The 13914-nt window shown below is 44.2% G+C and overlaps 1 protein-coding gene across 1 annotated transcript in view; it reads left to right on the forward strand.

The window, feature by feature from the left end:
- The window catches only part of LOC128688627 (guanine nucleotide-binding protein subunit beta-2-like), a 123739-nt gene that overhangs the window by 67398 nt on the left and 42427 nt on the right, over positions 1-13914 (forward strand). Inside the window, exons 4-5 of the mRNA XM_070084529.1 lie at positions 5732-5865; positions 11188-11353. Of these exons, the coding sequence (XP_069940630.1) occupies positions 5732-5865; positions 11188-11353 (300 nt within the window). The remainder of the gene's footprint in view (positions 1-5731; positions 5866-11187; positions 11354-13914) is intronic.

Consider the following 13914-nt stretch of genomic DNA (forward strand, 5'->3'; position numbering starts at 1 on the left):
ATGATGGTAGCGAGTGGAGGTGACAAAAGTTTGAAGCTGATCAGTAGATACGTTCTCTAGACATAACACATCAACCCAGCAATTTCAGAATTATCAACTAAGTAAACTGTCAGATTTTAACACACAGCTTTAACTTCGCAAGGAGAATCGTAGTTTTACAGGAGAAAAGATTCTATTCGCTCTGTAGAGTTTGTCCTGTACGGTCGCAGACGCTCCTGCTCTTTTTAGTCTCCCTACGATCCCCGTTGGGGAGGGGTACCTCTACCTGCTTCCAAGAGACTTCACTTCCACGATGTCTCATCGTGTGAAGATCAAAGCCAAGAACTCTTCTGTCACTGATGCCTCGAAGCTTGCCCTTGCGACTGCCCTTAATAGCAGTTTGCAGTTAAAATTCTCGGGTATTGCAACTCTACAAGAATACTTCCTCATCACCGTCATCGAATATGGGGAAACAGAAAAAAGTTCATTCACCAGCTGCAATGAAAAGCCTGGACGACCGAGGCTTTGCTCTCTCCATGTCACCATACATGCGACAAAATGATCAGTGTTTATGAAGCGCCTAGACAAGATCATCACCGCCATGTCGGGCCCCCTGCTGTTCACAATCTACATAAACGACATAGATGAGGGCATAAAGAGCGACATCGGCAAGTTTGCCGATGACACCAAAATAGGCCGTCGAATTCATTCTGACGAGGACATTCGAGCACTCCAGGAAGATTTGAATAGACTGATGCAGTGGTCGGAGAAGTGGCAGATGCAGTTTAATATAGACAAATGCAAAGTTCTAAATGTTGGACAGGACAATAACCATGCCACATATAAACTAAATAATGTAGATCTTAATATTACGGATTGCGAAAAAGATTTAGGAGTTCTGGTTAGCAGTAATCTGAAACCAAGACAACAGTGCATAAGTGTTCGCAATAAAGCTAATAGAATCCTTGGCTTCATATCAAGAAGCATAAATAATAGGAGTCCTCAGGTTGTTCTTCAACTCTATACATCCTTGGTTAGGCCTCATTTAGATTATGCTGCACAGTTTTGGTCACCGTATTACAGAATGGATATAAATTCTCTGGAAAATGTACAAAGGAGGATGACAAAGATGATCCCATGTATCAGAAACCTTCCCTATGAGGATAGACTAAGGGCCCTGAAACTGCACTCTCTAGAAAGACGTAGAATTAGGGGGGATATGATTGAGGTGTATAAATGGAAGACAGGAATAAATAAAGGGGATGTAAATAGTGTGCTGAAAATATCTAGCCTAGACAGGACTCGCAGCAATGGTTTTAAGTTGGAAAAATTCAGATTCAGGAAGGATATAGGAAAGTACTGGTTTGGTAATAGAGTTGTGGATGAGTGGAACAAACTCCCAAGTACCGTTATAGAGGCCAGAACGTTGTGTAGCTTTAAAAATAGGTTGGATAAATACATGAGTAGATGTGGGTGGGTGTGAGTTAGACCTGATAGCTTGTGCTAACAGGTCGGTTGCCGTGTTCCTCCCTTAAGTCAATGTGACCTGACCTGACTAGGTTGGGTGCATTGGCTTAAGCCGGTAGGAGACTTGGACCTGCCTCACATGGACCAGTAGGCCTTCTGCAGTGTTCCTTCGCTCTTATGTTCTTATGTTCTTATGTCCACTGAGGAAACGTAGTGAAGATCCCCATTGCATCGTCGATGCTCAAGATCACGTTTATGGAGGTGAACATGGCTGCCAGAGCACTATCAGATGGCCTGTCTATATCCTACTACTACATCAGCTTAAATCAGAACGCTTCAAACATATAACACCATCTTGGACATGTTACTCTTACAATCACTTAACCAGTGACTGTCATGTCAGGAATAAGAACTGTTCCACCTGTGGTTCCGAAGGACATGATTATCGTTTCTGCGCCTCTACTGCTGCTCCCACGTGCATCAACTGTAAGAGTGACCATCATACTCTGGCAGCCAAGTGTCCGGTCCGTAAGGAGATGCTATCAAAGAAGATAAAAGAGCTTAAGAAGATCAATGCAACGTCTGCTACTTATGCTGCTATGACGATGTTACAATCTACCACTACCAAGATACTACATGCTACTCAACAGGCTTCACAAACCACCTTCACCAACAACGCTTCTTCTCCACTACTTGACGACATCTCCACGAAAATATATTACTGCATGATGTTTGCGCACATGTACAACGCTGCACATCCTGGATCCTTCAACAGGACGATCAACGAACTTTTCACACTGAACTCCATGCCATCCTTTCTCTTCCCAGACTCTCCACCATCCGCCGACAATCTCAAGATCACCAGAGACTTCGTCAAAGTGGCTATGTCGGCTTGCCCTTCCCAAGCAGCTCCACCACCACCACCACCACCACCAACTCCACGTGGCGTCACTCCAACTCAGACCAATGAGTTGCCTTCGTTGCCTCCACACATCTCAGGCGACCAATCATCACCCTCCATGCCACCAGCAGCTTTTTCCGGCTTAACTACAGTGGACCACTCAGAGAACTTGCTTAAAACGCCACAACCACTTGCCAAGAAAGCAAAAACTACGCCAACCACACCATCGTATGAATCGAGAATGGCTACAATTCCACTGGATTTGTAGATGAATGGTTCAGAGAACCGACATGTTGATAAATTAGACACATGTGCAACTCTTGGGTATCTTTATTGAGGAAACGTTTCGCCACACAGTGGCTTCATCAGTCCATACAAAGGAGAATCTTGAAGAACAGGAGGAGAGTGAGGTAATCAGTCCCTCAACCTTGAGTCGATGTGGTCAGTCCATCAATCTTGAATAGAATACGGCATACGTGCGGAGAAGGAGCTTATAAACCGTTGGTAGGAGAGGTGCAGCAGTCATAGGTGGTGTCACATTTGTTCAATGTGGAAGTAGGTCGTGCCCAAGAATTAGGCAAGTGAAGAATTCCCAAGTATTAAGATCCCAAGAAGTTGCAGTGTCTGACAGGTTTGTAGATGAATGGTTCAGAGAACCGACATGTTGATAAATTAGACACATGTGCAACTCTTGGGTATCTTTATTGAGGAAACGTTTCGCCACACAGTGGCTTCATCAGTCCATACAAAGGAGAATCTTGAAGAACAGGATTACCTCATTCTCCTCCTGTTCTTCAAGATTCTCCTTTGTATGGACTGACGAAGCCACTGTGTGGCGAAACGTTTCCTCAATAAAGATACCCAAGAGTTGCACATGTGTCTAATTCATCCACTGGATTGGTGGCTTAACTTTCTATACCACAACTCATTACGATCATGAAATGTCTACATATGACCCGCACACGAACCTTGCGAACAATACAGTCAAGTATACTTGCAATCCAGACTCCACCTGCTCCTCCACACTCCTTGAAGGATTACAAGACGTCATAGATGATGGATCACATGGCACCAAGAAAACTAGATTCAGCATTGTCCCTGCATCAGGATTTAAGACAATCAAAAATGGATCCAGCACTGACAAACTGGAAGTTGTGAGACATCGTCATAACTCGAAATAAATTGTCTCCTCCGACCATTCACCATGCAGCAGATATCCTTCACCATCTCCAAAATCCTGCCCTCATGCGGACCGCCAGCCACCACTCACCAAGATTGAGCTTCGTCCACCATGCAAGATGCAGCCAGCCTCTGTTGTGTTCTCGAGACTTCTGCTTCACAATGCTTAGCAGTTGGGTTTAGTCTCGACTCTTTATCTTTGACTCAAGACCTTCTTCTCACCGGTTATTCTTCGTCTGTCCCCACTTCCCCACTCACCCACTTGGGGTCTTACCTGTGAGTCCTCGTTTGTTCGTTCGTTAGTTTTACAACAGGCAGCAGCCATCAAGACTTGAAGCCGCACAGAAAGATACATTCCAAGTATTACGTGGAAATATATCCTACCATTTTAAATAATAGCATTACGAAATTGGCATCTTCACACTCCCATAACATACACCAGTGTCGAAAGGTTTGAAGCCGAACAGAAAGGGCTTTCTCAGGTTATCACATGGTAGCTAAAATCGGGAATAGACTCCGTGAAATCGGAGAATACAGCTGCACGTGAGCTGCCCCAGTGAGGTCTCCCAGCTCAGGCTGACACTACTGAAGTCTCCCAACTCAGGCTGACACTACTGAAGTCTCCCAGCTCAGGCTGACACTACTGAAGTCTCCCAGCTCAGGCTGACACTACTGAAGTCTCCCAGCTCAGGCTGATACAATTCATTATCTAATGAATGAATCCCTTCTTATGAGACGTGATATGAGAGGGTCACGTAAGTGACTAATAATGGATAACCAGTGAAAGCAAAATGAACACTTGTCTCTGCTAAGTAATAACCTACATGGAGACTGAAACACGGAAGTTAAAGATGTCTGCTGAAGAGGACTCCAGATGGAGGTCGCAATATACAGACAATCTTATCTTACGTGTTTCTGTCTCCATGTGGGTTATTGCTTAACCCAACTAAGTAGTAAACTATTTATTAAGAAAAACGTTTGTCCAGTCAGTGGCTTCCTCAGTCCGATACAGAGAAGAACGGTAGATGAAGAGAAGGTGGAATGAATACATCGACTCCAGGCTGAGGGACTGATTACCTCAAACCCCTTTTCATCTTCCACCGTTCTTCTGTGTACTGGACTGAAGAAGCCACGTTCCCTCATTAAAGATTCCCAAATATTGCACAAGTATCTCATTCTTCAACTTGTCTGTTTTCTGGTTGGTAGGTAAGACACATAGGCAACAGTTAGGCAACTTTATTCCGAAACGTTTCGCCTACACAGTAGGCTTCTTCAGTCGAATACAGAAAGTTGGCAGGAACAGTAGAGATGTGAAGACGATGTAATCAGTCCATCACCCTTGAAGTCGTAGAATTTGAGGTTGTCAGTCCCTCGGCCTGGAGAAGTTCAGTTCCATAGTCAGGAACTATCTGAAGATCAAGCGACAGTGCGGAGACTTAAATACTGTCGGAAGGAGAGGTGCAGAGTAGTAGTAGTAGTGAGAACGTAGCCACTGAGAGGTCAGGTCCCTCTCAGATCCAACAGTTCTCACTTGAAATGGTTGTCTAAGGCGTTTTCTGTACCAAGAGGCCATGTGTTGCAGTGTCTGACAAGATGAACATCAAAAATGGTATACAATACCGACAGGTTGGTAGGTAAGACACATAGGCAACAGTTAGGCAACTTTATTCCGAAACGTTTCGCCTACACAGTAGGCTTCTTCAGTCGAATACAGAAAGTTGGCAGGAACAGTAGAGATGTGAAGACGATGTAATCAGTCCATCACCCTTGAAGTCGTAGAATTTGAGGTTGTCAGTCCCTCGGCCTGGAGAAGTTCAGTTCCATAGTCAGGAACTATCTGAAGATCAAGCGACAGTGCGGAGACTTAAATACTGTCGGAAGGAGAGGTGCAGAGTAGTAGTAGTAGTAGTAGTAGTAGTAGTAGTAGTAGTAGTAGTAGTGAGAATGTAGCCACTGAGAGGTCATGTCCCTCTCAGATCCAACAGTTCTCACTTGTATACCATTTTTGATGTTCATCTTGTCAGACACTGCAACACATGGCCTCTTGGTACAGAAAACGCCTTAGACAACCATTTCAAGTGAGAACTGTTGGATCTGAGAGGGACCTGACCTCTCAGATCGTAACTGGGTAATGTTCCCACTATATTCCCAGCACACAGCGAATATATCAAAAGTTATTTAATAAACAGAAGAAAATAATTTCAGGCACCTGGTGTCGGGTTCACTGGATGGGAAACTTATCATCTGGGACATCTATACAGGCAACAAGACTCAGATCATCCCTCTCCTGTCGGCCTGGGTCATGTCTGTGGCCTTCTCTCCCTCAGGCAACTTTGTGGGTACGTGTTTTAAGAACATAAGAACATAAGAAAAGAGGATCACTGCAGCAGGCCTGTTGGCCCATACTAGGCAGGTCCTTTACAATTCATCCCACTAACAAAACATTTGTAATAAAGTTGGTAGAATTACCGACAATATGTAAAGTAAAAGGACACAAGTGCAACTAATGTGACCAACGTTTCGCTCTCCAGGAGCTTTATCAAGCCATTACAAACAATACATGGACACAGAGGGTATATAAAGGCTCAGAGTGAGGTGAATACTACTACTACTACCACTAGTGAACATCGAAATGGTACCTCACTAGTATTCACCTCACTCTGAGCCTTTATATACCCTCTGTGTCCATGTATTGTTTGTAATGGCTTGATAAAGCTCCTGGAGAGCGAAACGTTGCCACAATAAATGTCACATTAGTTGCACTTGTGTCCTTTTACTTAACAAAACATTTGCCCAACCCGATTTTCAATGCCACCCAAGAAATAAGCTATGATGTGCAAGTCCCACTCAAATCCAACCCCTCCCACTCATGAGACATTTATGCAGCATATGGGAATCTTTATTCAGGAAACGTTTCGCCACACAGTGGCTTCATCAGTCCAATACAAAGAGGAAGGCGTAAGGAGAGGAGGAGTATGAGGTAATCAGTCCCTCAGCCTGGAGTCGATGTGTTCAGTCCATCAAGATTGATGGACTGAACACATCGACTCAAGGTTGAGGGACTGATTACCTCATTCTCCTCCTGTTCTTCAAGATTCTCCTTTGTATGGACTGATGAAGCCACTGTGTGGCGAAACGTTTCCTCAATAAAGATACCCAAGAGTTGCACATGTGTCTAATTTATCAAGTGAATGTAACTTAAGAGTCTTCAATCTTTCTTCATAAGGAAGATTTCTAATGCTATGTATTAATTTAGTCATCCTACGCTGAATGTTTTCTAACGAATTTATGTCCATTCTGTAATATGGAGACCAGAATTGAGCTGCATAATCTAGGTGAGGCCTTACTAATGATGTATAAAGCTGCAGTATGACCTCTGGACTTCTGTTGCTTACACTTCTTGATATAAATCCCAGTAATCTATTTACCTTATTACGTACGCTTAGGCATTGCTGTCTTGGTTTAAGGTTGCTGCTCACCATAACCCCCAAGTCCTTTTCGCAATCTGTATGGCTAAGTTCTACATTATGAAATTAAGACATATGCAACATCTGGGTATCTTTACTGTAGACGTTTCGCCATCCAGTGGCTTTATCAATACAAATTCTAGGACATAACTTGAAGACAGTAAGACTATGTACAGAAGATGAGGTAATCAGTCCCTCAACCTTGGAGTAGGTGCGAAGAGCACCGTAGTCGTGGAGATTCTGAAGCAGAAGCAAGGAGCCTGGCGCTTATATAGTAACGTCAGGTGTAGCAGACGAAGGCATAGTCACTGGTAGGCGGGATTCCCCAGTGGAACTAGGTCCTATATACCATTATATGAACATACCATTATATGAAGATACCTAACTGTTGCATATGTGTCTTACCTAACATACCATTATATACCATTCTTGCACAAGTTCTACATTATTTAGCTTGTGATGAATGGTTTGAAAAACCGACAAGTTGAAGATTGAGACACTTATGCAGCATATGGGAATCTTTATTCACCTCACCTCACTACAGTATATAAGCCACGTCTACGGATCTATGCTGTGCATTCTACAAGATTGATGGACTGAACACATCGACTCCAGGCTGAGGGACTGATTACCTCATACTCCTCCTCTCCTTACGCCTTCCTCTTTGTATTGGACTGATGAAACCACTGTGTGGCGAAACATTTCCTGAATACAGATTCCCATATGCTGCATAAGTGTCTCAATCATTATTTAACTTATAAGTGCTAGGGTTATGGACACTCCCGAGCTTCAGAACCTTGCATTTATCTACATTGAACTGCATCTGCCACTTTTCTGACCAAGAATAGAATTTGTTTAAATCCTCCTGAAGTTCCATAACATCTACGTATGAATCAATTATCCTACCTATCTTCGTGTCATCGGTGAATTTGCTCATATCACTAGTAATTCCCTCATCAAGATCATTGATAAATATTATAAACAACAACGGGCCCAAGACTGATCCCTGTGGAACGCCACTTGTTACAGATCCCCACTCGGATTTAACCCCATTTCTGCTTCTATCAACTTTTCTGTACTCGACTGAAGAAGCCTACTGTGTAGGCGAAACGTTTCGAAATAAAGATACCTAACTGTTGCATATGTGTCTTACCTAACAATCTGTCGGTATTTTATACCATTTTAATGTCCAATCTGTCAGACACTGCAACACAAGGGTATCTTGGTACAGACCTGAAATCAACTTCGACTACCTCTACTAGTGAGAACGGCTGGATTTGAGAGGGACCTGACCTTCCAACATCTGCGTTCTACTAGTGGCCTACGTCTCACCTCCTGGCGCTATATAAGGCTCCATCCTGTCACTTCACCTGCTCCTGTCGACCCTCAGTCACCTGCTACAACCATTGTAGATTCTCCCAATGAATTCACTCCAGATGAGGAAGATAACGACGACTCCAGTAAGCCCTCATGGGAAAACCTTACCTTTTACACTTCTCCTTCAAATGCTGACACCATGACCTGTACTGAACTCTACAAAAGCCTCGGTGCTGGAACAGTCAAGTATGCCTGTGAATCACCGCTTCACTTCACACTCACCCAAGTTCTTGAGTTCATCAAGCCTCTACGTTTCACCTTCAGTAACAAGGCTAAACTATACCACCTATCTAGAAGCAGCTTCAAAAAGTTCGAAAATGGCTCCATTGCTAACCTGCCTCCTCAGTTACTCCTATAACTCCCATATGTGTTCTACCCTCTGATGTGACCTAGCCTGCTGCCAGCTACTCAAGATTCAAGACTTCAACTACCACAAGTTCAATGCAACAGTCCCTGCTATTCCTGTTCTCAAGTCTGCCCCACGATCGCCTTAGCTGCTGGATTAAGCCCTGGCTCTGTTTCTCTGACTAAGAACACTCCTCTCCAGAGCTATTCTTCATCTGTCCCATCTTTCCCGCTCATCCCATTGGGATCTTACCTGAACTTGTTTGCTTTGATACTTCAAATCCATATTGTTTCAGACTACGGAACAATGCTTTTCTCCAGACTGAGGGACTGACCACCTCAAAACTTTACGGGTGATGGACTGATTACATCGTCTTCAAGTCTCTTCTGCTTCTATCAACTTTTCTGTACTCGACTGAAGAAGCCTACTGTGTAGGCGAAACGTTTCGAAATAAAGATACCTAACTGTCGCATATGTGTCTTACCTAACAACCCCATTTATGTACACTCTCTGCTTCCTGTCTGTGAGCCATGACTCGATCCATGAGAGCACTTTTCCCCCAATGCCATGAGCTGCTACTTTCTTTAACAGTCTTTGGTGCGGAACTCTATCAAATGCCTTACTAAAATCTAAGTAAATAATATCAAATTCTTTATCGTGGTCAACAGCCTCTAAAGCTTTACTGAAGAAAGTTAATAAATTAGTTAGACAAGAACGGCCTCTTGTGAATCCATGCTGAGTATCATTAATCAAGCTATGCTTATCGAGATGGCTTCTTATAATCTCAGCTATAATTGACTCTAGTAATTTGCCTACAATTGAGGTCAGGCTTATTGGGCGGTAATTTGACGGTAACGACTTGTCCCCTGTTTTAAAAATAGGAATTACATTAGCCATCTTCCACATATCAGACACTATACCTGTTTGAAGAGAAAAATTAAAAATATTAGTTAATGGTTCACAGAGTTCCATTTTGCATTCCTTAAGAACCCTTGAAAAAACCTCATCAGGACCCGGTGACTTATTTTGCTTCAGTCGGTCTATCTGCTTCACAACCATTTCACTAGTGACTGTGATGTTACATAATTTTTCTTCAGGCCCACTGTAAAAATTAATTACTGGGATATTGTTAGTGTCTTCCTGTGTAAAAACCGAGATAAAGTAATTATTTAAAATCGAGCACATTTCATTCTCCTTGTCAGTAAGATGCCCATAGTTATTTTTAAGGGGACCTATCTTATCTCTAACTTTTGTTCTATAGACCTGGAAAAAACTTTTTGGGTTAGTTTTCGAATCCTTAGCAACTTTAATTTCATAGTCCCTTTTAGCTTTTCTTATCCCCTTTTTAACGTCCCTCTTAATGTCAATATACTGATTCATAAGATGACCCTCACCTCTTTTGATACGCCTATAAATTCCCTTCTTATGCCCTAGTAGATATTTCAGCCTATTATTTATCCATTTTGGGTCATTTCTATTTGATCTAATCACTTTATACGGGATAAACGTTCTTTGAGCCTCATGTATAGTGTTCAGAAAACTGTCATATTGATAGATCTCTTCGTTACCCCAGTCAACAGATGATAAGTGTTCTCTAAGCCCATCGTAATCTGCTAAGCGAAAATCTGGGACTGTTACTGAGTTATCGCTACTATCGTACTTCCATTCAATGCTAAATGTAATTGATTTGTGGTCGCTAGCACCCAGCTCCTCTGAAATTTCTAAATTATTAACAAGGGATTCATTGTTTGCCAGAACTAAGTCAAGCAGATTATTTCCCCTTGTAGGTTCTGTCACAAACTGCTTCAAAAAACAATCCTGAACTACTTCTAAGAAGTCGTATGATTCTAAATTCCCAGTCAAGAAATTCCAATCAATATGACTAAAGTTAAAGTCTCCTAGAATTACTACATTATCGTGCCTTGTGGCCTTAATAATTTCCTCCCATAGTAGTCTCCCTTGGGTAGCATTGAAAATTGGGTTGGGCAAATGTTTTGTTAATGGGATGGATTATAAAGGACCTGCCTAGTATGGGCCAACAGGCCTGCTGCAGTGATCCTCCTTTCTTATGTTCTTATGTTGACTTGCCGGTTTTAACCTTCAAAAGACACATATGCAACTGTTGCATATGTGTCTTACCTAACAATCTGTCGGTATTTTATACCATTTTAATGTTCAACCTTCAAAAGGTTATTTTTTTTTTTTTTTTGCGATTCGATTTGATATGTAATGACGTTCTGACTTTCAGAAGTCGTGCTTTGTCTCCACATATTTATTCCAGATAAAATATTTGAGCCTCCAGATATGTAATTTGACTTCCAGTCATCCAGTTTAACCTTCAGAAATCTACGTCCTCCCGTCCAATGGCTAACTTCCAGCGACCAATGTAAAACCTCATTTGATGTATCTTTATTCAACAGTGACTTCAGAACACATGTTCACAACCCTTGTGGTATCCTTGTGTGTTGCAGCTAGCGGGGGCATGGATAACCAGTGCACCGTGCACGACATCAACAACAGGGACTCAACGGGAGTGGCCAAGATCTCACGTGAGCTGCTGGGCTACGAGGGCTTCCTGTCGTCCATGCGGTTCCTCGACGACACCAACCTCATCACCGGCTCTGGTGACATGAAGGTGTTAGTGTCCACACCTCGCAACTCATCCACTTAAACTCTGTGCTTATATCTAACGTACAGTTTGCAGTCAGTTTCTCAATTTAGGTTAGGTTAGATTAGACTGTCTTCTATTAGTCAAAATTAACCACATTTAACATATTTCCGAGACAATACGTGAAATACAAGATAAAGGCGACAAGAAGCTCTGACGCTCAACAGACAACAGAAAAACAGTTGAGGTTATAACTCCGGGTGTGTCATTCACTCAGGGGAGTCACCTGGTTGTATCTGGGGTAGAGCACTAGGGATAGGGACAGTTAGGTGACACTGGGATTGGTCATTAGAGAGAAGGACCAGCTGGGTAGAAAAACCTACAGGAGAAAGGAAAGAGTTACTGAGAGTCATTGTGGGGGGTACTGATTGCCAATGGGGCAACTGGAGCAACACATTGCATTGTACCAGGATTAAAAGTACTGGGTGCACTGGAGGTGGACTAACTGGTACTGAGGTACTGAGGGGTAGACCTGGAGGTAATAGAGGTGGACTGGGAGGTACGGAAGGTGAGCTGTTAGAGGAAGTGGTGAGTGACTGGTAGCAGACCTGAAGCGTGTTGGAGATACTGAGAAATGACCTGGAATGCGGCTAAGGTGGTCTGTAACATGACGTTACAATTTCCCTGCACATTCATCATCAAATTGAAGCTGGTAAGAGGCAGTTGGTACACCTCTGACATCAGAGTGACTTGCTTCTTCCTCCTCCCTCCCGCACAGCCTCGCTCGCTAGACCAGCAAAAACTAAATTACTTTGGACATTTTTTGTTCCCGTTTTTCCCGAGGGTCTTCTAACCTGTCTTAGCCTCTCCCACGTCCTCTCTTACGTCCGTAAGAGAGAACAAGACAAGAGTCCATGTCTCTAGCCGAATCTTGTTGATCGTTTCTTCGTCAGGGAGACTTCCCTCACGGGTTTAAGTCAAATGGAGACCGGATTCGAAAGTAACCTGAACCTCTGGTGGGGTCACGGAAAAGACGTTGTAGGTGGTGTGAGGTGTTGTAGACAGTGATGTACAAAGACAGCTTCGAAGTTAAGGTAACTGGGAAGAGTCGGCACCAGCAACCCCTGGACAATCGGTGCTGGGTATCCACCCCATTACCAAAAACAAGTTTTATTTTCGATCCGAGAGGGAGATCACTCACTATTATAGAACTCAAGAGCCCCTTTGGTTCAATGCACGCAAGAAAATTGTGTGTGTGTGTACCATACTCACCTGTTACTTTACCTGATGTCCCACACTCACCTGCTACCTGACCTGACGTCCCACACTCCCCTGTTCACCTGACCTGACGTCCCACACTCACCTGTTACCTGACCTGACGTCCCACACTCGCCTGTTCACCTGACCTGACGTCCCACACTCACCTGTTACCTGACCTGACGTCCCACACCCACCTGTTACCTGACCTGACATCCCACACTCACCTGTTACCTGACCTAACGTCCCACACTCACCTGTTACCTGACCTGACGTCCCACACCCACCTGTTACCTGACCTGACATCCCACACTCACCTGTTACCTGACCTGATGTACCACACTCATCTGATACCTGACCTGATGTCCCACACTCACCTGTTACCTGACCTAACGTCCCACACTCACCTGTTACCTGACCTGACGTCCCACACTCATCTGATACCTGACCTGATGTCCCACACTCACCTGTTACCTGACCTGACGTCCCACACTCATCTGTTACCTGACCTGACGTCCCACACTCGCCTGTTACCTGACCTGACGTCCCACACCCACCTGTTACCTGACCTGACGTCCCACACTCACCTGTTCACATGACCTGATGTCCCACACTCATCTGTTACCTGACCTGACGTCCCACACTCACCTGTTCACATGACCTGATGTCCCACACTCATCTGTTACCTGACCTGACGTCCCACACTCACCTGTTACCTGACCTGATGTCCCACACTCATCTGTTACCTGACCTGACGTCCCACACTCACCTGTTACCTGACCTGACGTCCCACACCCACCTGTTACCTGACCTGACGTCCCACACTCGCCTGTTCACATGACCTGATGTCCCACACTCATCTGTTACCTGACCTGATGTCCCACACTCATCTGTTACCTGACCTGACGTCCCACACTCACCTGTTACCTGACCTGACGTCCCACACTCACCTGTTACCTGACCTGACATCCCACACTCACCTGTTACCTGACCTGACGTCCCACACTCACCTGTTACCTGACCTGACGTCCCACACCTACCTGTTACCTGATCTGACATCCCACACTCACCTGTTACCTGACCTGATGTCCCACACCCACCTGTTACCTGACCTGATGTCCCACACTCATCTGTTACCTGACCTGACGTCCCACACTCACCTGTTACCTGACCTGACGTCCCACACCTACCTGTTACCTGATCTGACATCCCACACTCACCTGTTACCTGACCTGACGTCCCACACTCACCTGTTACCTGACCTGACGTCCCACACTCACCTGTTACCTGACCTGACGTCCCACACTCACCTGTTACCTGACCTGACGTCCCA

This window comes from Cherax quadricarinatus, chromosome 13, assembly GCF_038502225.1.
Source record: "Cherax quadricarinatus isolate ZL_2023a chromosome 13, ASM3850222v1, whole genome shotgun sequence".
NCBI classification, from domain to species: Eukaryota; Metazoa; Arthropoda; class Malacostraca; order Decapoda; family Parastacidae; genus Cherax; species Cherax quadricarinatus.